We start from the raw sequence: 26,671 nt of genomic DNA, 5'->3' as shown, positions 1-26,671 counted from the left end.
AATACCAGATCTGTGCTTAACTATGATTGGTAGCCAGAATTCTTATGTGTGGGTATCTTTTGTGCTTTTCAAGTCAAAACTTTGGCTGATTCCAACACTGCTTAGCAGTAGGGGGTGCAATAAAAATGTTATAATGAAATTATTTTTTTTAAAACCCCTTTATTCATCCCATAGTGGAAATTATTCTCTAGGGTCTATTCCAAGGGTAGATTGAAATAACCCAAGGCGTCAACCGCAGTGCAGTGCCGCAAATTGAGCTAGGGCGAGATGGCTTGCTCAAGTCCACACAGCACAGAGGCTGGTGATCGAACTCGGTACCTTTCCGGTACGAAGCAAAGACCGTAACACTGAGCTAAGCTAACCCCCGATTTATTTATTATATCTATATATATATATATATATTATTTATTATATATTTATTTATTTTCACAGATTGTCATGCCTAGAGCCAAGGTTTCCACCTTCAATGCTTCCATTAGCAGCATGAAAAGGAAGTCACGGTAAGATGTTTTGAAGAAGGCAAGGGATGCGAAGAAGCAGAAATTTTTTAATGAACCAGAGCCAGCATCCTAATCTTCTGTGACTTCTTCGTCGCAACCAACAGCTTCAGCTTCTGCTTCTTCATCATCAGCTCGTAAGTTGGATTTCTTTGCCTCTACATCTGAGTCCGAGCCTGCATCTTCGTCTTCATTGGAATGTTCCACCATCGTGCAGCTGATTGTATTCCAGGATCTTGTTGATTGTCTTCTCTGCCCATTTTGTTTCCAGTCTACGTTGGAGGTTTCACGTGATTCTTCTGTTGGTCTTGCCATTCGTCTACATTTGTGATTTGTTGGGGAGATGTTTATTTGGAATGACTCAGAATGTAAATGAAAGCATCCATGCTTTGATTTGGTCCAGGTGTCCTAAACATGTGTTTGTAGGGAGACAGCGTTTGGAAATTTCATGTGGGATTGGAGTAGGAGAATTCAACAAGGGAGCAAAGGCATCGCAGGATTTCATTTCGGCAATAGGACTTAGTGTGGGACGACATTTTGTGGAGCATGGGACTAAAAGGGACAATGTTAGGATAAAGAATGCAGACGGAGCAGGTGAATTTGTCTTTAAAAGGAAAAGGGAGATGAGGAGGTTAGCACAGACAAGGGAGGAAGAACGTTTACATCAACTGGAAGGCGGTGAGCAGTATGCTGCAGGCGGCTTCAGATTGCGGAGTCCCAGACGACACGTGACATTGGATGGATTACCTCAAACGGATAAGTACCATTTTTATAAATTCAAAACTAATTGTATCTTTTTTCCACAGGAGAATGATTCTTGGGTTTAAAACAACACAGTTTAGGGGGTTCATGACACTATATTTTGTATAATCTACGAGAAGGTTCGTTTTTTCCCATTTTCTCAAAATGTCATTTTCTTAGGGGGTGGGATAGCAGGGAACAAGATTTCTCAAAAACTGTCTATTCAATTTCTTTTTCCTTTCACACACTTGTGTGTTTATAGTGTGGCTACATTATGTCAGAGGCTTTTGGCAATATAAGCATTATTTTTTTAGATATGGTGGTCCAAAGAGGGTAAAAACTGCGAAAAAGGAAAAATTTTCACAGTTTTACGGATTGAAGACTTCCGGATGCTATAAAATCTTTACTAGGATAAGAATAAAAAAATCCCTCTGATACAATGTAGAACAGTATTAAAGACACCTACATAGCAAGTTTCAGTGAAATTGAATAGAAACTTTTTGAGAAAAGTTGTTCCCAAAATCTGAAGTTTTCGGGGCTGGGTACCCCTAAAATGCCACCTCATACGCACCGATAGTGGAAATTATTCCAAAAAGTCTTTAGAAATATGCTTGGACACACATAATACTGCAGAAAAAGCATTGAAAATATAATTTTTGATAAAACTTAATAAAATTGTCCTTATTGTGACAGTACCCCCTTAATTGTCATTCAAATATTCACTCTTTGACAATTTTGAGATACATAATAGATAATATGAATACACAAACACGTACACACGCACACAAACTCACACACAGATTCATTTACATTCATACACCAACACACACACACACAAACACAGACACACACAGACACACACATACTTACGACCAATATTACTCACTAATATCAGTAATTTATTCTAACGAAAGACAAAAATATAAAATAAAAAACAGAAAAAAGAAAAAAGTTCAGTTATACAGTGGAAATTGTCAGTCTGAACTTAAGGTCAAAGACTGGAATAAAATGAATTTAAAATTAAAATTCGATTTAAGGCGTATTCTATGAGCAAAACTATTCGTAAGCGTCGGCTACGTGGTCCAGTGGAATGACACTCGCTTTCGGATCGGAAGGTCCTGGGTTCGAGCCTCGCTCGGCGCATAGTTGAGTTCTTGGGAAAGACTCTTTACTCACATTCTCTCACCGTACTCAGGTGTAAACTGAGTACCTGGCCATTAACAGCGTTGTCTTTGTCCGAAAAATTCTAATATCGCCTACCATTTTATTTGTCATGTCCCGTCCTAAATGTTACATGTTGCTGTTGGCAAATGAACCCCTTGTAAAGCGCTTTAAGCACATTTAGTGAATGTTGCCAATTTATATTTTTTTTGACAGAGAAAACGCTGTTAACAGCCAGGTACTAATTTTATACCCGAGTACGGTGAGAGAAGGTGAGTAAAGAGTCTTTTTTTCAAGGGCTCAACTATGCGCCGAGCGAGACTCGAACCTATAGAACCTGCCGACGATCCGAAAACGAGTGTCATATCACAATACCACATAGATTCGGTGGGGCCATTAATAAATAAATACCGTATATCAGTTAGTCTGTCATATTCTAGTAAAGCGAAGCCATTAAATAAATACCGTATATTAGTTAGTCTGTCATATTCTGGTAAAGTGAAGCCATTAAATAAATACCGTATATTAGTTAGTCTGTCATATTCTGGTAAAGCGAAGCCATTAAATAAATACCGTATATTAGTTAGTCTGTCATATTCTGGTAAAGCGAAGCCATTAAATAAATACCGTATATTAGTTAGTCTGTCATATATTCTGGTAAAGTGAAGCCATTAAATAAATACTGTATATTAGTTAGTCTGTCATATTCTGGTAAAGCGAAGCCATTAAATAAATACCATATATTAGTTAGTCTGTCATATTCTGGTAAAGCGAAGCCATTAAATAAATACCGTATATTAGTTAGTCTGTCATATATTCTGGTAAAGCGAAGCCATTAAATAAATACCGTATATTAGTTAGTCTGTCATATTCTGGTAAAATGAAGCCATTAAATAAATACCGTATATTAGTTAGTCTGTCATATTCTAGTAAAGCAAAGCCATTAAATAAATACCGTATATTAGTTAGTCTGTCATATTCTAGTAAAGCGAAGCCATTAAATAAATATTGTATATTTGTAACGAAACGCTTCCGTGTAGGCGTCAGTTTACGACAGGATGTACGTCGTCGTAGTATTAGTTGTTGTTGTTATTGTAATCCCTCTGGAACAACCCTTCTTTTGTTGATACAGGTCGTATCAGATCATGCACCTATGGCCCGGAAGTTTCAATTAAACTACGTAGTGTGGGTGTTATTGTGAGAAAGGCATCAATCTTGTTTTCTCCGTAAACTTATAAGCAAAGTAGGATCCCTGTATTCTACGGGAGTGACTTTGTTATGGTATGGCTTGATTGATATCTCGTAACTATGGGGCTGACGAATTTATTTATCCTTGATATGAGGATGTCCGGTATCAGGATGGGTTGTTGTTGTCCATGATTATGGAATCTGGGGGAGTTTTAAGGAATTTCAGATGTTTACGGATATGACTAACATCCGGTTGTGTGGGTAGAATTTTGCTTCGTTTGCTTGATTTTTGCCTATAAATGCCAGAGTTTTGAGCAGTTTCTTCAGACCACTCAGCGGAGTCTTTTAGGCTCATAGTCTCTAAGCGATAACCACAGCGGAGTCTTTTAGGCTCATTTGTTTAACTCTTGTGTAGAGTTAGATTAAAGTCTTGTGTAGACTTTGTAGTGCTCAAAGTTCGAGCTGAAACACGTTTTGTGTTAACTCTTGTGTAGAGTGTGATTTAAGTCTTGTGTAGACTTTGCGGTGCTCAAAGTTTGAGCTGAATCAAGTTGTGTTATAACTCTTGTGTAGAGTTTGATTAAAGTCTTGTGTAGACTTAATTTGTGATTTCTATAATCTGTTCGGCTCTGGTGAGATTTTGAATAATATGTTGTGATTACAATTATGATTGTGTTTTGATATTAATATCATAATATCACTTTAAATTTTGAGTCTCAATTAATTAATCAGATAATTAAATTAATTGTATAATATATTCTTGTTGTAAAGAAAATAAGCTTTTCTTGCTATAAAGCAATATTATTTCATATCTACAAAGTAAAGCAATATTAATCAACATTAATAAATTGATTTGTTAAAGTAAAATAATATTTACTCATTTAAAGTAAACATATTGAATGAGTTCGAATATAGATAGAGTTATATTCGTATGATTATCATGTGATAACAAAATCATTTTCTTTCTTTAAAGTGAATGAGCCGTTGGAGGCTGGGCTTTAACAAGCCAACTTTAGGCTATACACTCATAGCTTGACCCTAATAGAAACTGAACATTTGCCTGTTTTATAAGTTACCTGTGAAGAACCATTTGCTTATTTTAATATCAGAACATTGAGAAACAATTGATCTGTTTATGAATACTGTGAAATCAGAACAATTTCAAGAAGAGACAAATTAACAATATTAGAACAACCTTACAGTTTTTGTTGAATATCAAGGACACTCTTTTGGCTTTCTTCTACACGACTGGATTGTGTTTAGTTAGTTAGTTAATTATTAGTTGCCTGTATGACTGTGATGGTTGCAACCTATCTGTGAGATTGTCTGATGTGGTAGCGGTTTGGTAAAGTATTGATAATTAATTGATTTAATTATATATTTTCATATCGCTTTCATATCATATTCATCATCACACCATCTCCATCAATTTGTCATCCATCCATTTGATTTCATACTTATTACATCTATCATTTCATCTTTATATTTCATAATATCTTTGTTATATTGTAATAAAATATATCTTCATTTAGCTTCAAAACCTTTATCAACGTATTGTGTTTGGTTATTGATCGATGTCGTAGCTTGAATATAGCACACATAAACAAGGTTGCAAACTGCGCTACATAAGCATACGGTTTACGTGCGCACTTTGTGACATAATTTGGTGTCAGAAGTGGGATTCTTATTGTTGTGCATTCAAGAGACATCGCGACCAAACAATTGTTGAGACAGGTTAGGGAGTTGTTTCAAACTTGAGATAGATACTATCTTTGAGCTTAAAGCAAATTGGTATCCATTTAATGGTTATAAGACTGTCATTATACGCAAGGTGTAATACAAGTTATTCTGGTAATTTTCACTTGTTCGGTTATACGTTGTCAGTCATCTGTCATAGTGATACGGATCACTGACTTAGCGCGAAAGCGGTACTCGCGCTGTGAAGCCTCCATTGTCCCCCCTCTCCCTTTTGTAAGGAACGAAGGTGGTTGTTGGGGTAATTTGATTCCGTGTAGGAATCTGGGTGAAGATTGTGTTGGTCCCGTGTGAGGATCTGTATTAAATCATTTGTTTTGACTCTCTATGCACATATAGTAAGTCAAGGTATTGATTCTGTGTAAGAATCTGGGTGAAGATATTTTGTTGATTCTGTAATTGAATCTGGGTGAAGATTTGGTTGGTTCCGTGTGAGGACCTGTAATAAATCAGTAGTTTGATTCTATGTATTATCTGAGTCTATATAGATCAATGTTGGGTTCCATGTAGGGATCGGTATTAGTTGCCTGTTTTGATTCCGTGTAGGGATTTATATTGACGCGTATCGTTATAAGGTTACTTGTAGTACCACTTTATTCTACGTGAAAGTAACAATTACGGCAACAGTGTTGATAAACATATTGAAGTTTGTTTATTTGAATTTGAATTGGTTTGATTAATTGTCCTAGAGATGGATGTGGAAAGATTAATTAAACTTGGAGAAAAATTGGAGTTAAGGGGTGAAGATCTCCGTGCTTGGGTGACAGCCCAGTTACAAGAAGATGAAGAGAGAAAAGAGAAGGAGAGAGAACGTGCCAAAGAAGAGGAGGAGATAAGCAGAGCACGAGCTCAAAGACAAGAAGCTCTGATGGAGAAAGAGCTTGAACTGCTTAGGTTAAAGTCGGAGTGTCAGGCTTCCTCCAACAACGACAGTATGACAAGTGACATTCGATCATTTACTCATGCTCCTACTGTTAAGAGTCCTCGACTTCCATGTTTTGACGAAAACAAGGATCATATGGACAGCTATCTGCTCCGTTTCGAGAGATACGCTAAAGTCAACGGCTGGGAATGCAGGGATTGGGCAATCCAGTTGTCTGCACTTCTCAAAGGGAAAGCACTGGACGTCTACACTCGACTGAGTGATGAAGATGCCATCGATTATGGGGTAGTAAAAGCGGCTTTATTGAGACGTTATAATCTAACGGATGATGGATTCAATGAAAAATTTAGGAAGAGTAGACCGGAACAAGGGGAGCGTTTTAGCCAGTTTGCGACTAGATTGGAGAGTTATATGGAAAAATGGATTGAGTTGTCGGGGAAAAGGAAGGACTCAGTTGCTGACATTCTGGATATGATATTGAAGGAACAGCTTGTCAGTGTCTGCGGTCGGGATTTGACGATTTTCATAAAAGAAAGACAACCGAAGACAGCAAGGGAAGTAATAGATTTAGGAGAAAAGTACATTGAAGCGCACGGTGTCGCAGGAACATTTTCCAAAAGTGGAGTGGCTCAAGAAAAATCAAAGAACGTCAATGAAAGTAGTCGAAACAACGTAATGAAGGACACTACCCGCTTCGCTAGCCAAATGGTTTGCCACAACTGTAAACGGCCAGGACATATGGCACGAGATTGTCGACAAAAGAAGCAAGCTGCTGCTGTGGTCGAGAGTCCCTTTTGTTATTACTGTCGGCGAAAAGGACACTTAATAAAAGATTGCCGTGAGAAGAAGAGGCACGAAGACAGGAAGGCACCTACCGGTATAGAACAAGTCTCCGCGATCACAGAAGATCATGAACCACAGAAATGTTTGAGACATGACAAGGTGGAATTAAAGTGCGGATGTGAGATGCCAATGATTTCTGCAGCGTGCTCAGGACATGTGCCAGTCGCACCTGTAATGCCGGTGGCCGTCGGATGGTTGAATGGGAAAAAGGTGAATGTGTTACGTGATAGCGGCAGTAGTTGTGTCATCGTCAGAAAAGGACTGATAAACAAGAGTAAGGATGACTGGAATAAAAAGGTCCTGATCTACTTGGCTAACGGAGAGGCTATTTCCGCACCACACGGTGAAGCTTATTTGGAATGCCCCTATTTTACCGGGAGATTGTCAGTCGTCGAGTTAGAATCCCCATTGCATGACGTTATACTTGGGAATATTGAAGGGGCCAAATGCCCAGGAATGCATGTAAAAACAATTACTGACGAGCAGGAATTGGGTCATGGAGATGAACTGAGCGCCGTACAAACACGAGGGCAACGTGAACGCAAGATCAAAGACTTGGTCACAGCTCCATCTATAGAGACAGGTGTAAGCGTCGACGAACTAAAGGAGAAACAAAAGCATGACATCACACTAAAAGCTGCGAGGGATGCTGCTACCAGAGGAGAGGTAAGAAACACAGGCAAGAGTAATACCAGTTGGTATGCCTATGACAGAGGTTTGCTGATCCGCTATTTTCAATCTCCAAGGGTTGAGCACGGGGATTTGGTAAAGCAAGTTGTCGTACCAAAATGCCTGCGTAATTCAGTCATGCGGTTGGCCCATGAAAGTGTACTCTCTGGACATCTCGCGGCAAAGAAAACGACAGATCGAATACTGAGTAATTTTTACTGGCCAAATATTTGGGAGGATGTCATGAGATTTTGTCAGTCTTGCGACCAGTGTCAAAGGTCAGCTCCGAGAGGAATCACCCCTAAGGTCCCTCTTACTAAAGTTCCGCTCATCGATGAACCCTTCAGTCGGGTAGCAGTGGATCTAATTGGCCCCATCATGCCGGCATCAGATAGAGGAAACCGATATATACTCACTGTGGTGGATTACTGTACGAGGTATCCAGAGGCCATTGCTCTGAAGAGTATGGAAACAGAAAGAGTAGCAGAAGGATTGGTTGACATCTTTAGCCGCACGGGAATACCTAAGGAGATGCTAAGCGACAGGGGGACGCAATTCACATCAGACCTGATGAAGGAAGTATGCAGACTGCTCTCCGTAAAACAAATCACTACTAGTCCTTATCAACCACAAGCCAATGGGCTTGTAGAGAGATTTAATGGAACTTTAAAAGGAATGCTCAAGAGGTTGGCTGCAGAGCGACCCTCAGACTGGGACAGATACATCAATGCTGCATTATTTTCATACAGGGAGGCTCCTCAGGAATCTCTTGGTTTCTCTCCGTTTGAGCTCTTATTTGGAAGGCCTGTGAGAGGACCGATGAAAATATTACGGGAACTATGGACCGAAGACATAGAAGACCCGGATGTGAAAACGACGTATCAATACGTAGTCGATTTAAGGGAAAAGATAGAGAATACTGTGAAGGCAGCACACGATAACCTGCAGTATTCATCCTCGCGTTACAAGGCACATTTTGACAAAAAGGCCAAAGTAAGGTCATTTGAAAAGGGAGATAAAGTATTGCTCTTACTGCCCACGAAACATAACAAACTGGAATTGAAGTGGCAGGGTCCTTTTGAAGTGAAAGATGTCACGGGTCCGAATAATTACGTCATTAATATAGACAACACCAGAAGGACATACCACGTCAATTTGCTGAAAAGGTACTACGTGAGAGACGTGGAGAAGGAGAATGAAGTCGGTGTTCTTCAATGTGCCGTGGCAGCGGTTATCGAAGATAACGATGGTGATGGAGAAAAGGTTCTTCCTCGGATGGAATTGCCTGCTCTGAAACAGACTGAGACCAAAGACGATGTCATCCTGCATGAAGGAATGAGTCCTCAGCAGATAGGTCAATTGCAGGGCATGCTCCAGGATTTTGATGACGTATTGACCGATGTGCCAGGACGCACGAATAATTACATCTACGACATCCGTTTGACGTCGGATTGTCCAGTCAGAAAGAAACCATATCCCGTGCCTCAAGCATTAAAAACCACATTAAAAGAAGAAGTGAAGGCCATGCTTCGCGCCGGGATAATCGAGCCATCGGATAGTCCGTATTGTTCGCCATCTGTCGTTGTCAAGAAGAAGGACGGAACCATTCGTTATTGTGTGGACTTCAGATCCCTTAACAACATTACGGTGTTCGATGCGGAACCAATGCCTAGACTTGATGATCTGTTTCAAGAAATTGGGACATCATGTCACTTTGTCTCAAAGATTGATTTATCCCGTGGATTCTGGCAAATTCCATTGTCAGACAGGACCAAGGAGAAAACGGCATTTGCAACAGAGTTAGGACTGATGCAGTTTACTGTAATGCCCTTCGGACTTCAAGGGGCGCCCTCCGCGTTCTCGCGGATGATGAGAAAAGTCGTTGGTGGACTTCCCAACGTGAAAAACTACATCGACGATATTCTCATTCACACTGCAACATGGGATGAACATTTAAAAACGTTAAGGACAGTTCTTCAAAGGTTGCGTGATTGCGGCTTGACGGCGAAACCGTCAAAGTGCCTGCTTGGTTTCCCGGAGGTGGAGTTTTTAGGCCATTCTATTGGTGGAGGGAATTTAAGGCCAACCATGGACAAGGTCAAATCGATCCAAGAGGCAAACTTACCCTCGAACAAGAAACAAATGAGAAGTTTTCTTGGGCTGGCATCATTCTACCGACGTTATGTGCCAAACTTCTCAGCAGTGGCAGCTCCCCTGACAGACGCGACAAAGAAAGGCATGCCCAACAGAGTGATTTGGGGCGAACCACAGAAGAGAGCCTTCCAAACGCTGAAAAATATGCTTACATCGGATCCCGTGTTGCGCCTTCCAGATTATGATAAGCCGTTTATTTTATCTACGGACGCCAGCGACACAGGATTAGGTGCTGTGCTATCTCAGGAGCATGATGGAGTCAAATATCCAGTTACCTATTTAAGCAGGAAATTGTTACCGCGGGAGCAGAGGTACTCTGTTGTTGAGAAGGAATGTCTGGCCGTAGTTTGGGCTGTGAAAACACTAAATGTGTATTTCATTGGTAAAGAATTTATAATTGAAACTGATCATGCCCCACTTCTGTATCTGAACAGGGCGAAATCAGAGAATGGGAGACTGATGAGGTGGTCTCTCTTGCTTAATCAATACCGATTTGTCCTACGTTCCGTAAAAGGGAAGGATAATCATGGTCCAGATTATTTATCGAGATCGATGTGATCTTGAGGCATTTCGATGATCTAACTAAATGTTGTACCAAATTTAGTCTTAGGGGGGAGATATGTAACGAAACGCTTCCGTGTAGGCGTCAGTTTACGACAGGATGTACGTCGTCGTAGTATTAGTTGTTGTTGTTATTGTAATCCCTCTGGAACAACCTTCTTTTGTTGATACAGGTCGTATCAGATCATGCACCTATGGCCCGGAAGTTTCAATTAAACTACGTAGTGTGGGTGTTATTGTGAGAAAGGCATCAATCTTGTTTTCTCCGTAAACTTATAAGCAAAGTAGGATCCCTGTATTCTACGGGAGTGACTTTGTTATGGTATGGCTTGATTGATATCTCGTAACTATGGGGCTGACGAATTTATTTATCCTTGATATGAGGATGTCCGGTATCAGGATGGGTTGTTGTTGTCCATGATTATGGAATCTGGGGGAGTTTTAAGGAATTTCAGATGTTTACGGATATGACTAACATCCGGTTGTGTGGGTAGAATTTTGCTTCGTTTGCTTGATTTTTGCCTATAAATGCCAGAGTTTTGAGCAGTTTCTTCAGACCACTCAGCGGAGTCTTTTAGGCTCATAGTCTCTAAGCGATAACCACAGCGGAGTCTTTTAGGCTCATTTGTTTAACTCTTGTGTAGAGTTAGATTAAAGTCTTGTGTAGACTTTGTAGTGCTCAAAGTTCGAGCTGAAACACGTTTTGTGTTAACTCTTGTGTAGAGTGTGATTTAAGTCTTGTGTAGACTTTGCGGTGCTCAAAGTTTGAGCTGAATCAAGTTGTGTTATAACTCTTGTGTAGAGTTTGATTAAAGTCTTGTGTAGACTTAATTTGTGATTTCTATAATCTGTTCGGCTCTGGTGAGATTTTGAATAATATGTTGTGATTACAATTATGATTGTGTTTTGATATTAATATCATAATATCACTTTAAATTTTGAGTCTCAATTAATCAATCAGATAATTAAATTAATTGTATAATATATTCTTGTTGTAAAGAAAATAAGCTTTTCTTGCTATAAAGCAATATTATTTCATATCTACAAAGTAAAGCAATATTAATCAACATTAATAAATTGATTTGTTAAAGTAAAATAATATTTACTCATTTAAAGTAAACATATTGAATGAGTTCGAATATAGATAGAGTTATATTCGTATGATTATCATGTGATAACAAATCATTTTCTTTCTTTAAAGTGAATGAGCCGTTGGAGGCTGGGCTTTAACAAGCCAACTTTAGGCTATACACTCATAGCTTGACCCTAATAGAAACTGAACATTTGCCTGTTTTATAAGTTACCTGTGAAGAACCATTTGCTTATTTTAATATCAGAACATTGAGAAACAATTGATCTGTTTATGAATACTGTGAAATCAGAACAATTTCAAGAAGAGACAAATTAACAATATTAGAACAACCTTACAGTTTTTGTTGAATATCAAGGACACTCTTTTGGCTTTCTTCTACACGTCTGGATTGTGTTTAGTTAGTTAGTTAATTATTAGTTGCCTGTATGACTGTGATGGTTGCAACCTATCTGTGAGATTGTCTGATGTGGTAGCGGTTTGGTAAAGTATTGATAATTAATTGATTTAATTATATATTTTCATATCGCTTTCATATCATATTCATCATCACACCATCTCCATCAATTTGTCATCCATCCATTTGATTTCATACTTATTATATCTATCATTTCATCTTTATATCTCATAATATCTTTGTTATATTGTAATAAAATATATCTTCATTTAGCTTCAAAACCTTTATCAACGTATTGTGTTTGGTTATTGATCGATGTCGTAGCTTGAATATAGCACACATAAACAAGGTTGCAAACTGCGCTACATAAGCATACGGTTTACGTGCGCACTTTGTGACAATATTAGTTAGTCTGTCATATTCTGGTAAAGCGAAGCCATTAAATAAATACCGTATATTAGTTAGTCTGTCATATTCTGGTAAAATGAAGCCATTAAATAAATACCGTATACTAGTTAGTCTGTCATATTCTGGTAAAGTGAAGCCATTAAATAAATACCGTATATTAGTTAGTCTGTCATATTCTAGTAAAGCGAAGCCATTAAATAAATATAGTATATTAGTTAGTCTGTCATATTCTGGTAAAGTGAAGCCATTAAATAAATACCGTATATTAGTTAGTCTGTCATATTCTGGTAAAATGAAGCCATTAAATAAATACCGTATATTAGTTAGTCTGTCATATTCTAGTAAAGCGAAGCCATTAAATAAATACCGTATATTAGTTAGTCTGTCATATTCTAGTTAACCGAAGCCATTAAATAAATACCGTATATTAGTTAGTCTGTCATATTCTGGTAAAATGAAGCCATTAAATAAATACCGTATATTAGTTAGTCTGTCATATTCTAGTAAAGCGAAGCCATTAAATAAATACCGTATATTAGTTAGTCTGTCATATTCTAGTAAAGCGAAGCCATTAAATAAATACCGTATATTAGTTAGTCTGTCATATTCTGGTAAAATGAAGCCATTAAATAAATACCGTATATTAGTTAGTCTGTCATATTCTGGTAAAGTGAAGCCATTAAATAAATACCGTATATTAGTTAGTCTGTCATATTCTAGTAAGGTGAAGTCATTAAATAAATACCGTATATTAGTTAGTCTGTCATATTCTGGTAAAGCGAAGCCATTAAATAAATACCGTATATCAGTTAGTCTGTCATATTCTAGTAAAGCGAAGCCATTAAATAAATACCGTATATTAGTTAGTCTGTCATATTCTGGTAAAGTGAAGCCATTAAATAAATACCGTATATTAGTTAGTCTGTCATATTCTAGTAAAGCGAAGCAATTAAATAAATACTGTATATTAGTTAGTCTGTAATATTCTAGTAAAGGGAAGCCATTAAATAAATACCGTATATTAGTTAGTCTTTCATATTCTGGTAAAGCGAAGCCATTAAATAAATACCGTATATTAGTTAGTCTTTCATATTCTAGTAAAGACAAGCCAGTAAATAAATACCGTATATTAGTTAGTCTGTCATATTCTGGTAAAGCGAAGCCATTAAATAAATACCGTATATTAGTCTGTCATATTCTAATAAAGCGAAGCCATTAAATAAATACCGTATATTAGTTAGTCTGTCATATTCTGGTAAAGCGAAGCCATTAAATAAATACCGTATGCATTCTATCACATTCTGGTAAAGCGCGTATCTAAAAGTTTAACCAGAAAACTCGACCTCCAAAAAGATTAATCTGATCGATTAAAATTAAACCTTATCTTATCAAAAACTCTCAAACCTGGGACTTCATCAAAATACTTCAGAAAATGAAGTGAGTAGAAAAGTGACAGAAGGTAATGGAGAATAAAAATGTCACGGAGATGGAGACTCCAACCCACAGACCTTACTGATACGACAACTCCGCCTAGCCGTGAGAGAGAGAAGCTATGCAGTCGACGTCATCCCCCACGCCTCACCACTCCTTACTTCGCGATGTTTTTCCTTAAAGTCCCAAGCTTGAGAGCTGGTTGTTTTGTTTTGTTTATTTGTTGTTGTTGTTTTTTGTTTTGTTTTGTTTTTTGTTCTTTTGTTGTTTTGTTGTTGTTTTTTTTTTTTTGTTGTCAGTTCTTGGGAGTTTGTTTTTTTGGGGGTTTGTTGTTGTTTTTTTTTTTTTTGGTCTTTTTTTTTTGTTGTTGTTTTTTTTGTATTGTTTTTTTTGGGGGGGGGGGGGGGTTTGTTTGTTTTGTTGTTTTTTTTGTCAAGATGAGGGTCATTTAAATCGAGAGATATCAATTTGAATTTTATGACCAAAGTTTGAGATACGTATTTTTTCCAGAGCACGGCTGTATCTAGTGTAATGATTAATGATGTATATCACATTGATATTAATGCCGCGTGGACAATCGCCTCCATCAAACGTTTTGCACGAGTAGTCATCGCACATAGCAAGGATCCATAATTAAATATGTGATGATAGGACTAGTGGGATAAATCAACAGAATTTATTACATGACCAACCCTATCTAATCTCTCAGCGACATTATTAACTCACTCAACCCTATCTAATCTCTCAGCGACATTATTAACTCACTCAACCCTAACACCGACTATATCCGTAGTTTACCCGGGTTACTTTTACCCCATGCCTATTTATTAATTATTTTTTTTCTGAATCAAATTATAGGCGTAGTATCAAAGTTAATGTTTTCAGGTTTTACGTGTTAATAATAGTATTGCAACTTATGACGTAAAAAGATAAAACTTTAAGCGAGATTTGAAAGTTGTCAACGAATCCGAGCATCTCACATGTGATTGGAGAGAGTTTCAAAAATTTGGGGGGGGGGGGGGGGGGGGGGGGGGGGGAAGGGGGGCAAAATTGAAAAGGGTCTATTCCAAGGGAAGACTGGAATAACCCATGCATCAGCCGCAGTGCAGCGCCGTAAATTGAGATAGGGCGAGGCGACTTGCTCAAGGCCACACAGCGCAGAGTAGGCGGATGATGGAACTCGGTAAACCTTCGGGTACGAAGCAACGACGGTACCGCTGAGCCACGCTGCCTCTCGGTTGCATGAATTTTTAAAAAGTCAATAAATAAATGTCTGAATACAAAGATAAGACATGCGATTTGATAGATTAAAAGGTATAGGAACAAACAATTTGTTGGCTCTCCTATCATTTTTTTTTGTTGGAGGGGGGGGGGGGATTCCTATAGATAGTATGCGCTTGGCTAAGAAGCTCATAACATTGCCATCCGGGAGTAGAACGGACCAACACACAAAACTATGCGTATCCATTAACGTTTATAGTCAGATTAATACAGCTCAGTGGGCATTACTCATAAACGTGGATGGCAAAAAACAATAACAAAGACCTGAGTGACGTCATCTTCGAACTATCTATATACGGCCCTTTGTTTTAAGATGGCCGAAATGATCTGATAAGGGCGTTTAAAAAACGGATTGAAAAGGTCTGGGCGGCAATTAACAATAATTTGTTCAAAGTTTGGAACAGTCGGGAACGGCGAAGGCTAAAATTTAATTAAGTAATTCAAAATACATGCGCTCTCAATCATTTTGTATTACGAAGCGTGGACTATCAACAAAGCAGAGAGCACAAAGATCACAGCTTTTGAAATGGCATGCTACAGAAAAATACTCAGAATATCATGGACTGAAAAACAAACAAACAAAGAAGTCCTGAGAAGGATCGGAATAAAATCACCAATTCTTCTTCAAACTGTAAAGAAATTGAAACTAAACTATTTTGGCCACACGACTCGCCACGAATCATTAGAAAAGCACATTCTGCAGACAAGGGTAGACGGCAAGAGAGCAAGAAGCTGGGAACAAGATATGTGTGAATGGCTGGGAATGACAACAACTCAAGCAAGTAGACTGGCGGAAAACCGTAATGTGTGCAAGAAAGTTCGGGAAGCAACGTCCTACGCAGGATCAGCTGACTAGAAGAAGATGGAGCTGGTATATGGAAAACGACAACCGAAGGTGAGAGTGAGAGGAAATTGGTTACATTTCTCCATAAAGATTTTGATGCGTCTTTTAAAAGTAAGAAGGCCAATGAAGAAAAAAAAAGGTCAAATGAGGAGATCAGGAATAGAGTTAAGATCTTTTCTTGAAGTAAAATGGTGAACCTCGATAGAAAATGTCGGGGAACTTACATATCTTGCCAGCAAAATCAGTCAGACGGGTGGAACTGATGAAGACATCATTGCCAGAATCAAAAGAACACAGCAGAAACCAGTGGGAGAGGAAAAACGAGGAAGAAGACGATGGAGGTGGATTGGACACACGCTTAGAAAGAATGATTCCACTATAACAAAGAAAGTATTGGACTGGAACCCTCGGGGCCTTTGCAATATTGAGACCAATATGGAAAGCTCCCAGCATATCCACAAACACCAATCTTAAAATATTTAACACTAATGTAAAAGCAGTCCTGCTCTATGGGTCAGAGACTTGGCCAACAACCTTGACCACATCAGCCAAGATACAAACTTATGTCAATCGCTGTCTTCGACATATCCTCAGGTTGAAATTGTTTGACAAAGTGCCAAATGCTGACTTCTGGACAAGAACAAACCAAGAACGAATGGATGTCCAGGTCAGACACAGAAAGTGGAGATGGGTTGCCCATACCCTGCGGAAAGAGCCCTATAGTGTAACCAAGCAGGCCCTCGAATGGAACCCAGAGGGCGAGAGGAAACGGGGTCGTCCAAAACAGACTTGGAGGAGGAGAAGCCTTCATCAAGATTTGTGCGTCTCCAATATTACCTGGAGTGAGGCAAAGGTCTGTGCCAAGGACAGAAGAAGATAGAAGAGTGCTGTTGAGGCCCTATGCTTCGCCAGGAGCCAAGGGGCATAAGTCAACAAGTAAGTTAAGAGACGGAAATGGACGATAGGGCATGGGTTAGGAATGCCGGTCAACAGCCTCCCTCGTGTGGTACAAGCACTAACTTGGACATCAAAAGGAAGAGAGACAGACAGAAACATGGAGCAGGTGTAGCAGGAAAGATCTTCTGGTTTCGGTGTGACGGGCATTTTATTTCCTTGTCTAGTTATATGCTGGTCGTCAATAAAGACCATCCATCCACACTCTTTCACCTCCCGTAATCCAAAGAATCTGCCTGTACATCCTGCTATTAAAATAGTCATGCCATCTTAATAAATAGCATTACTATAGCGCATAATCATGACGATGCCTCATGATTCAATATGAAACCTATTGATCATAGATCCCCAAAAGATGGTTACATACACACTTCCAATGAGCTTGGAACCCTAAAATAAAAGGTAAAACGTCATGACTGCTCTGTCCTATTAAGGCAAGCAATTAAAAAGATTTGAATTTGGCCAATTTTGCCCCCCCCCCCCCCCCCACACACACACACACACACACACAAATCGGTTTACACCTATTAAATATTCTAATGGCAGATCTGTCTTCATCTGTTTACATAGCTATCCACCTCATGATTCATTAATGTATTTGTCCACCTACCCATTCATCCACCTTTGTGCCCAGCCATCCATTCATCCAACAACCCAATCATCCACCCACCCATCCACCAATCTATCGATCCATCTATCTACTCACTCATCCATTCATTCATTAACCATCCAACAATCCATTCAACACACATTCCACGCATCCATCTATCCATCTATTTACTAATCCATCCATCCATTCATTTAGCATCCAACAATCCATCCATTAATCCATCCATCCATCTAACAATCCATTCATCAAACATTCCACTCATCCATTCATCCATCTATTTACTCATCCATCCATCCATCTATCCACCCATCAATCCATCCACTCATCCATCCACCAATCCATTCATCAAACATTCCACTCATCCATCCATCCATCCATTTATTCATCCATCCATCTATCCATCCATCCACCCACCCATCCATCTATTTACTCATCCATCCATCCATCCATCCATCTATTTACTCAACCATCCACCCATCCATCCATCAATCCATCCACGATACTAAATTGAGTACTAAATGCCATGCCTTTTTATTTACACAGACGGACAACACACACACACACACACACACACACACACACACACACACACACACACAATCAAACCGTGGCCTACGTTATACTATTAGAGTTCACGAAGACCTCGATCAAACACACACACACACACACACACACACACACACACACACACACACACACAATCAAACCGTGGCCTACGTCATACTATAAGAGTTCACGAAGGCCTCGATCCAACGCCACACACACACACACACACACACACACACGCATTTAATTTACACTCACGCAGCAACACTCCCAAACACAACATCATACATACAGCCACAATAAATTACAGTGTAATACATATTACCCCCCCCCCCCCCCCCGCCCACCAATTCGAGGTCTTCCACCACCAGAAAGAGGGTACCACCATCAAACAAAACTGATAAAAACTAATAAATGAATAACTGATGAATAAGATATATTATTATTATTATTATTATTATTATTATTATTATTATTATTATTATTATTATTATTATTATTATTATTATTATTATTATTATTATTATTATTATTATTATTATTATTTATTATTATTATTATTTTTTTTTTTTTTTTTTGTTATTATTATTTTTTTATTATTATTATTATATATTATTATTATTATTATTATTATTATTATTATTATTATTATTATTATTATTATTATTATTATTATTATTATTAATTACAAGACAGACAGACAGACAGACAGACAGACACATCTAACAGCAACCGCGGCACGCTTTCTCCATATAATAAAACATGGCGGCCACAACACTCACGGGTGCAACTTTCAACTTCATCCATGTCGTAGATAGGGTTCGTTTGTTTGTTTTTTTTTTTTTTGTTTTTTTTAAAGTGTTTTACGGTGCTTGCAACACATTAAGGTCATAGCAGCGCCAGTAAAAAGGAAGAAAATGGGATAGTAAAAAGTTCTAGAATTACAATTAAAGCATCCAATATAAAGCAGACAAAGGTGAACTGGGAACAAAAAGGGATCAAATGTAGATTCCAAGAGCACACTATCAATGTACTTAGTTTGAGATCACCTAAAAGTCTCATCCAGACACAAGCACTGGTCCCTACTAAGAGGGATACACTCAAATGTTCACAAATCATATAATATAATATGTAAACAAAACATAATACAGTGCATAACAGAGAGATGATTTACAAGGGAAAAAACATCCCATCCCCCAAAACTAACAATACATTCGACTGTTTCCCTCTCAGCCAGGGTATCCGGCCAGGACCAGGACAAAACCAAGTAATCTCATTCCAAGACAAAGACAGAAAGCAAGTTGGACAACAGATATAGGGGGATAGAAGACACAATAAGTACCTCCCTGCCCACTATGGGAGGTCAGGATCCCCACCCAGGTAGATAGGGTTCGGTTCGGTCAAGGTGCACATGGTATTTATTTGCAGGTCTGATATCCTACCGTAATTCTGGGCTTGGTTTAACATTGTTGCAATGGACAATATTTTTTGCGCTGGTTTGTCAGATTAGATTTACTATTGTGCGGCTATGTGATCTAGTTGTATGACAATCGCTTTCGGATCGGAAGGTCCAGGGTTCGAGCCTCGCGCTCGGCGCATAGTTGAGTCCTTGGAAAAGGCTCTTTACTCACATTCTCTCACCGTACTCAGGTGTAAAATGAGTACCTGGCCGTTAACAGCGTTGTCTCTGTCCGAAAAATTGTAATATCGCAATAACAGGCGTCATGTCCCGTCCTACATGTTAAATGTTGCTGTTGACCAGGGACCCCATGTAAAGCGCTTTGAGCACATTTAGTGGATATTGCGCTATATAAAGCTCAATTTTTTTAATTTTACTATCACAACAATGCTCCCATGCATAACTTTCTTTTGGATTACCAGACCTGCAGACCCCTCACATTCCAAACGTGGAATCTGATAGAACGGCTGAAAATAGGAATTTGAGACCAAAAAAGAAATTAGGAATTTCACCTTTTTAACACCCCCCCCCCCCCTCCCCCCAACACACACACACTTACACACACACACTTACACCCCACACACACACCTCTTTCCTCTTCTTTTTTTTTCTTCTTACCATTATCATCATTATTTTTTTGTAAATCGGAATTTTTGAGACAATGGCGGAATAGTACAAAATGGAAGAGTGAAAAATAGGAATGATTCCGCCAAAAGTGGAAGGGTTGGCAGGTATGCATAATATAAGTACACATCTGGTTGCAGGCTAACTATCAACTATTTACCTATAGGGAATGAGATTAGCGGAAGAGTAGCGTCCCTTGATTGGACGTCACCCATAGTCTGTGACGTCACCGGCGGAAAAGTTATTAGAGAGAGAACGTCATGTTGGTTGTGCGCATGCGTCTCTCGTCCTCGCCTCCCATGTTGGTTGTGCGCATGCGTCTCTCGTCCTCGCCTCCGAGGACGAGAGACGCATGCGCACAACCAACATGACGTTCTCTCTCTAATAACTTTTCCGCCGGTGACGTCACCCGAGGACGAGAGACGCATGCGCACAACCAACATGACGTTCTTTCTCTTAATAACTTTTCCGCCGGTGACGTCACAGACTATGGGTGACGTCCAATCAAGGGACGCTACTCTTCCGCTATTCTCATTCCCTATAAATTAAGTATTAATTAATTCGCAACATTTAAAAAGTAAAGAAAAGGAAACAAAGAAAGACAAGTTTTAAAAATCAATACACAAACCATTATACCCGCCGGCCCGTCGTATCAAACCAGTTTCGTGTCTTAGGAGTGAACCTGGGCCTTCAAAGTCAATGCTCAAGTTAACTAATGAAATTTATGTTAACTCTCTCCGTACCGATCATTTTCAGCATTTTCCCAAAAATGGCAGGGCTTACCCAGCAGAAAAACGGATTTTTAAAACTCAATCAATCTCTCTACAAAACAACTGTCACAAGGTGCGTTCATGTGAGTGTGTGTGTGTGTGTGTGTGTGTGTGTGTGTGTGAGTGTGTTTGACCACGTACGCATTCGTGTAAGCTTATATTTGAACGGCTGTATGTGTGTGTGTGTGCCTGTGTGTGTGTGCGTGTGTGTGTGTGTGTGCGTATGTATGAGTGAGTGTGTTTGACCATGCACGCATTCGTGTATATTTGAACCGGTGTATGTGTGTGTGTGTGTGTGTGTGTGTGTGTGTAAGTGTGCGTGTGTGTGATATTTAAATGTCAGGATATGTCAATACGCTTGGTTACATTCCAGCGATTGGGGAAAATTAGAGAGGAATTATATTATATTACATTACATTACTCATTACATTATATCATATTATATTATATTATATTATATTATATTATATATATTATATTATATTACATTATATTATATTATATTATATTATATTATATTATATTATATTATATTATATTATATTATATTATATTATATTATATTATATTATTATATTATTATATCATATCACATCATATCATATCATATTATATTATATTATATTATATGATATGATATGATATGATATTATATATATATATTATATTATATTATATTAATTATATTATATTATATTATTATATTATATTATATTATATTATATTATATTATATTATATTATATTATTATATTATATTATATTATATTATATTATATTATTTTATTATATTATATCATATCATATTATATCATATTATATTATATTATATTATATTATATTATATTATATTATATACAACAAACTTATTATTTAGAGCAATCTCCACTAAACGTGCTCTAGGCGCTTTACAAGAGGGGTCCTCAGCCAACACCAACACTTAACATGTAGGACGAGACATGACGCCTGTTGGGCAATATTACAAATTTTTTTTTATTCGGACAGAGACAACGCTGTTAACGGCCAGGTATTCTTTTACACCAGAGTAAGGTGAGAGAATGTGAGTAAAGAGCTTTTTTTTTCCAAGGACTCAACTATGCACCGCAAGGGAGTCGAACCCACGATCTTCCAATCCAAAGGTGAGTGCCATAGCACTAGACCAGATAGCCGCACAATTTATACAATAAGAAAGAAAAAAAAAATTTTTTTAAATAAAAAGAAAGAACTTAAAAAAAAAAACAAAAAAAAAGAAAGAAAACAACACAATAAACAAACAAAAATGATTTTTTCAAAGAAATGAAAATCAAAATCCTTATTTATTAATTGTATTTTATACATTTGTTGACGTTTGCTTTGGTCGCTTTCCCATTTATTTTTTTTTCTTCATTTCATCGTTCTGCTTTGTCATCAATGATTTTGTGAGGTATTTTTATATTTATTATTATTTAATTATTTTTTTTTAAAATATATTTATCTATCTATCAAGTTATCTAGCTTTATGGGGGCTGATGGCCTGTGATGAAATGGATTGATAGAATACCCGCATTTATTGTGTTTATCAATCACAAAGTCAAAGTCCGGTGGTGGCGGTGGCAGGTGTTAGGATCTGGTTTGGTGTTTGTAACCACTTAAATGGCGTTTTGTTTGTTTGTTATTTGTTGTTTTGTTTTTGTTTTTTGGGGTTTTTTGTTGTTTTGTTTTTTTGTCGTTGTGTTATTTTTGTTTTGTTTTTTTGCTTATTTCATTTATTTGTTTTTGTTTTTGTTTTTTGTTTTGTTTTTTGGGGGGAGGGGGGGGTATGTTTGTTTTTTGTTTGTTTAGTTTCTGTGTTTTTGTTTTGTCGGGTTTTTATTATCATTTTATTTATTTATTTTTGTTTTTTTTTTGTTTTTTGCTTTTGTTTGTTTTGTTGGGTTTGTGTGTGTGTGTGTGTGTGTGTGTGTGTGTGTGTTGTTGTTTGTTTGTTTGTTTTGTTTTTGTTTGTTTTTTTCTTCTTCTTCTTCTTCTTCTTCTTCTTCTTCTTCTTCTTCTTCTTCTTCTTCTTCTTCTTCTTCTTCTTCTTCTTCTTCTTCTTTCTTCTTCTTCTTCTTCTTCTTCTTCTTCTTCTTCTTCTTCTTCTTCTCTCTCACACACGCACACACACACACAGAGTTTAAAATGGAGCTGCTCTGAAGTTTACACCCTCGCTAACAAGACCCATGTTAGCGCTATTCGGTCTTGTGGTATGACACTCGCTTTCGGATCGGACGGTCTTGGGTTCGAGCCTCGCTCTGCGCATAGATGAGTCCTTGGAAAAGACATTCTCTCACCGTACTCAGGTGTTATTAGCGTTGTCTATGTCGAAAAAAAATGGTAATATCGCAATATCCACTAATCGTGCTCAAAGCGCTTTACAAGAGGTTCCTGACCAACAGCAACACGTAACATATAGAACGGGACATGTCGCTAGTAAGGTGATATTAGTCATGTGATATTACATTTTTTTTTCCAACAGAGACAACACTGTTAACGGTCAGGTACTCAACTTACAACATATAAACCAAGCTATCGGTTCCACGCCTCTCTCTCTCTCTCTCTCTCTCTCTCTCTCTCTCTCTCTCTCTCTCTCTCTCTCTCTCTCTCTCTCTCTCTCTCTTTCTCTCTTTCTCTCTCTCTCTTACACACACACACGCACACACACACACACACACACACACACTGTGCGTGTGCGTGTCTCTAATTTTAAGAGTATGAGAAGGGGGTGGAGCGGAGGAGGAGGAGAAGGAGGAGGCGGGGGGCAAAAACGCCAATAACAACAAGAACAACAACATAATAACAACAGCAACAACAATAACAAAAACAAAAACATCAACAACATCAACAACAACAACAACAACAACAACAACAACAACAACAACAACAACAACAACAAATACCACCACCACAAACAACAACAACAACAACAACAATACCACCACCAAAAACAACAACATCAACAACCACCAACACCACCAAAAACAACAACAATAACCACCAACACCACCAAAAACAACAACAACAACAACACAAACAACAACAACAACATCACAAACAACAACACCACCAACACCACTATCAACAACAACAACAACAAAACTACCATCACCACCACCAACAACACAAACAACAACAACAACAACAACAACACAAACAACAACAGACATGAGTACAACTGACCAGCACGCCTCTGTAGGTATCCGTCCCGCTTGCCCAGAAGTTTCTGTCGCTCGTCAAAGCTTGACTCCATCACATCGTCGTCATCGTCCCATTCAGACTCTGAGGAGAAACCAAACGAAAAAAAACTTCAGCTTTAAATTATTTCTTTTAAATTGAGCTTTATATAGCGCAATATCCACTAAATGTGCTCAAAGCGCATTACAAGGTGTCCCTGGTCAACAGCAACATTTAACATGTAGGACGGGACATGACGCCTGTTAGGCGATATTGTTGGAGTGATGGATGGCGTCGACTGCATAGCGTCCCTCACACGGCCAGGCGCAGTTGTCGTATGAGTTTGTTTGCTATTTTTTGTTGTTTGTTTTTAAGGGTTTTACGGCGCTTCCAACACATTCATTTAGGTTATATCAGCGCCAGTAAAAAGGAAGAAAATGGGATCGTAAAAAGTTCTAGAATTACAATTAAAGCACCCAAGAAGAGGTAAGACAAAGGGGAATTCGTTCAAATAAGAAACAGGTGTAGATTCCAAGAGTACACTATCAAAGTACTTAGTTTGAGATCACTAAAAGTCTCATCCAGACACGAGCACAGGTCCCCACTAAGAGGAATACACTCAAATGTTTTACATATATAAATATATGTATATAACATAAAGAAAACAATACAATGCATTACAGAGAGATGATTTACAAGGAAAAAAATATCATCTCACAAAACTAACTATACATTTGACTGTTTCCCTCCCAGCCAGGGTATCCGACCAGGGCCAGGACAAAACCAAGTAATCTCATTCCAAGACAAAGACAGAAAGCATGTTGGAAAAAAGAGAACGGGGGATAGAAGACACAGTAAGTACCTCTCCCTGCCCACTGTGGGAGGTCAGGAACCCCACCCAGACATAGGGGAATAGAAGACACAGTATGTACCTCCCTGCCCACTGTGGGAGGTCAGGAACCCCACCCAGACATAGGGGGATAGAAGACACAGTATGTACCTCCCTGCCCACTGTGGGAGGTCAGGAACCCCACCCAGACATAGGGGGATAGAAGACACAGTATGTACCTCCCTGCCCACTGTGGGAGGTCAGGAACCCCACCCAGACATAGGGGGATAGAAGACACAGTATGTACCTCCCTGCCCACTGTGGGAGGTCAGGAACCCCACCCAGACATAGGGGGATAGAAGACACAGTATGTACCTCCCTGCCCACTGTGGGAGGTCAGGAATCCCACCCAGATATAGGGGGATAGAAGACACAGTATGTACCTCCCTGCCCACTGTGGGAGGTCAGGAACCCCACCCAGACATAGGGGGATAGAAGACACAGTATGTACCTCCCTGCCCACTATGGGAGGTCAGGATCCCCACCCAGGCGTCAGCTTTTAAATAGCACAATATCCACAGTTGATGGAGTACTTGTATCACAGACAAACGGACAACAGAGATAGAGATTTTTTCTCTGACCCGCCTTGTCCATCCGCAGTGATTGGGTAGCTGACTTTGTTTGATCTGGCAGAAAGCATTTTGCGATAGACTAGCGTCCTATCCAAAGGGCAGCAAGCAATTGCTATTATATTGCTATTGTCTCTATTCGCACTTCTTACATTTTGCCAGTTTCAGGTGACCAATGACAGTATGCTGTCCACCAAATCAACCACAAGCAATACACAAAATGTCATTTCACCTTTAACTCAAAGTCCACCTGATTTAAGTTGATTTGAACTTTAAATTAAGCGTTTGTATAGCGCAATATCCACTAAAAGTGCTCAAAGCGTTTTACAAAGGGTCGGCCCATGACAAACATCAACACTCAACGTGTAGAACGAGACATGATGTCGCCCGTTAGGCAATATTATTATATATTTCTTCCGATAAAGTCAACTCTGTTGACGGCCAGGTACTCATTTTACACCTAAGTATGGTGAGAGAATGTCAGTTAAGAACCTTTTCCAAGGAATTAACTATGTCCTGAGCGAGGCTCGAACCCAGGACCTTCCGATCCGAAAGCGAGTGTCATGTCACAAGACCGACATACCCGCACCAAAACGGATGTTTTGAGTATTTTACCTCAACGCAGAGCATGTATAGTTTTTGACCACTATTTTGTCCACACTGAAATATATAAACACCCATAGTCTGTGACGTCGCCGGCGGAAAAGTTATTAGAGAGAGAACGTCATGTTGGTTGTGCGCATGCGTCTCTCGTCCTCGTCAGGTTAAGAATCAAGGGAGAAAACCCAGTAATTATAGACAATTGTAGTGTTCATGATTGAATAACCTCCCTTGATAGTTTAATGGAAAAAGTTGACATCGTTCAGTTGTGATTTCTTTAGTAGTACATTCTATGTTTAGTTTTGTCTTTGGGTTCTGTTTTTTGTTTGTGTGTGTGTGTCTTTTTTTTATATTATTTTATTTTTTTGCTTTAGTTTTTATTAGATATCATACAATTCTCTCTTGTGGACTAAACTGTGAATGTTGCTGTTGTTAAATTTAGATTGAAACATCATTTATTTTAAGAGAAATACCTTGCACAGAGCCCTGTATTGTAGCGTTTGGTTTTAGATGTATGTGTCCATTGGCATTATATGTGTTATTAGATTATTGTTACAAA

At 38.6% G+C, this 26,671-nt stretch overlaps 1 protein-coding gene across 3 annotated transcripts in view; it reads right to left on the bottom strand.

Annotated features, from left to right (window-relative positions):
* LOC144960242 (synaptic vesicle glycoprotein 2C-like) overlaps positions 1–26,671 on the bottom strand; it is an 84,398-nt gene that overhangs the window by 47,325 nt on the left and 10,402 nt on the right. For all 3 annotated transcript variants that reach the window (XM_078893258.1, XM_078893256.1, XM_078893259.1), the window contains exon 3: positions 24,061–24,159. In XM_078893258.1, the coding sequence (XP_078749384.1) occupies positions 24,061–24,159 (99 nt within the window). The remainder of the gene's footprint in view (positions 1–24,060; positions 24,160–26,671) is intronic.

Source organism: Berghia stephanieae, chromosome 15, assembly GCF_034508935.2.
Source record: "Berghia stephanieae isolate SIO BIC M18660-M18661 chromosome 15, UCSD_Bste_1.3, whole genome shotgun sequence".
Classification (NCBI taxonomy): Eukaryota; Metazoa; Mollusca; class Gastropoda; order Nudibranchia; family Aeolidiidae; genus Berghia; species Berghia stephanieae.
Note: the sequence above shows the minus strand (reverse complement) of the source record. Positions and strands in the feature narration are given on the sequence as shown.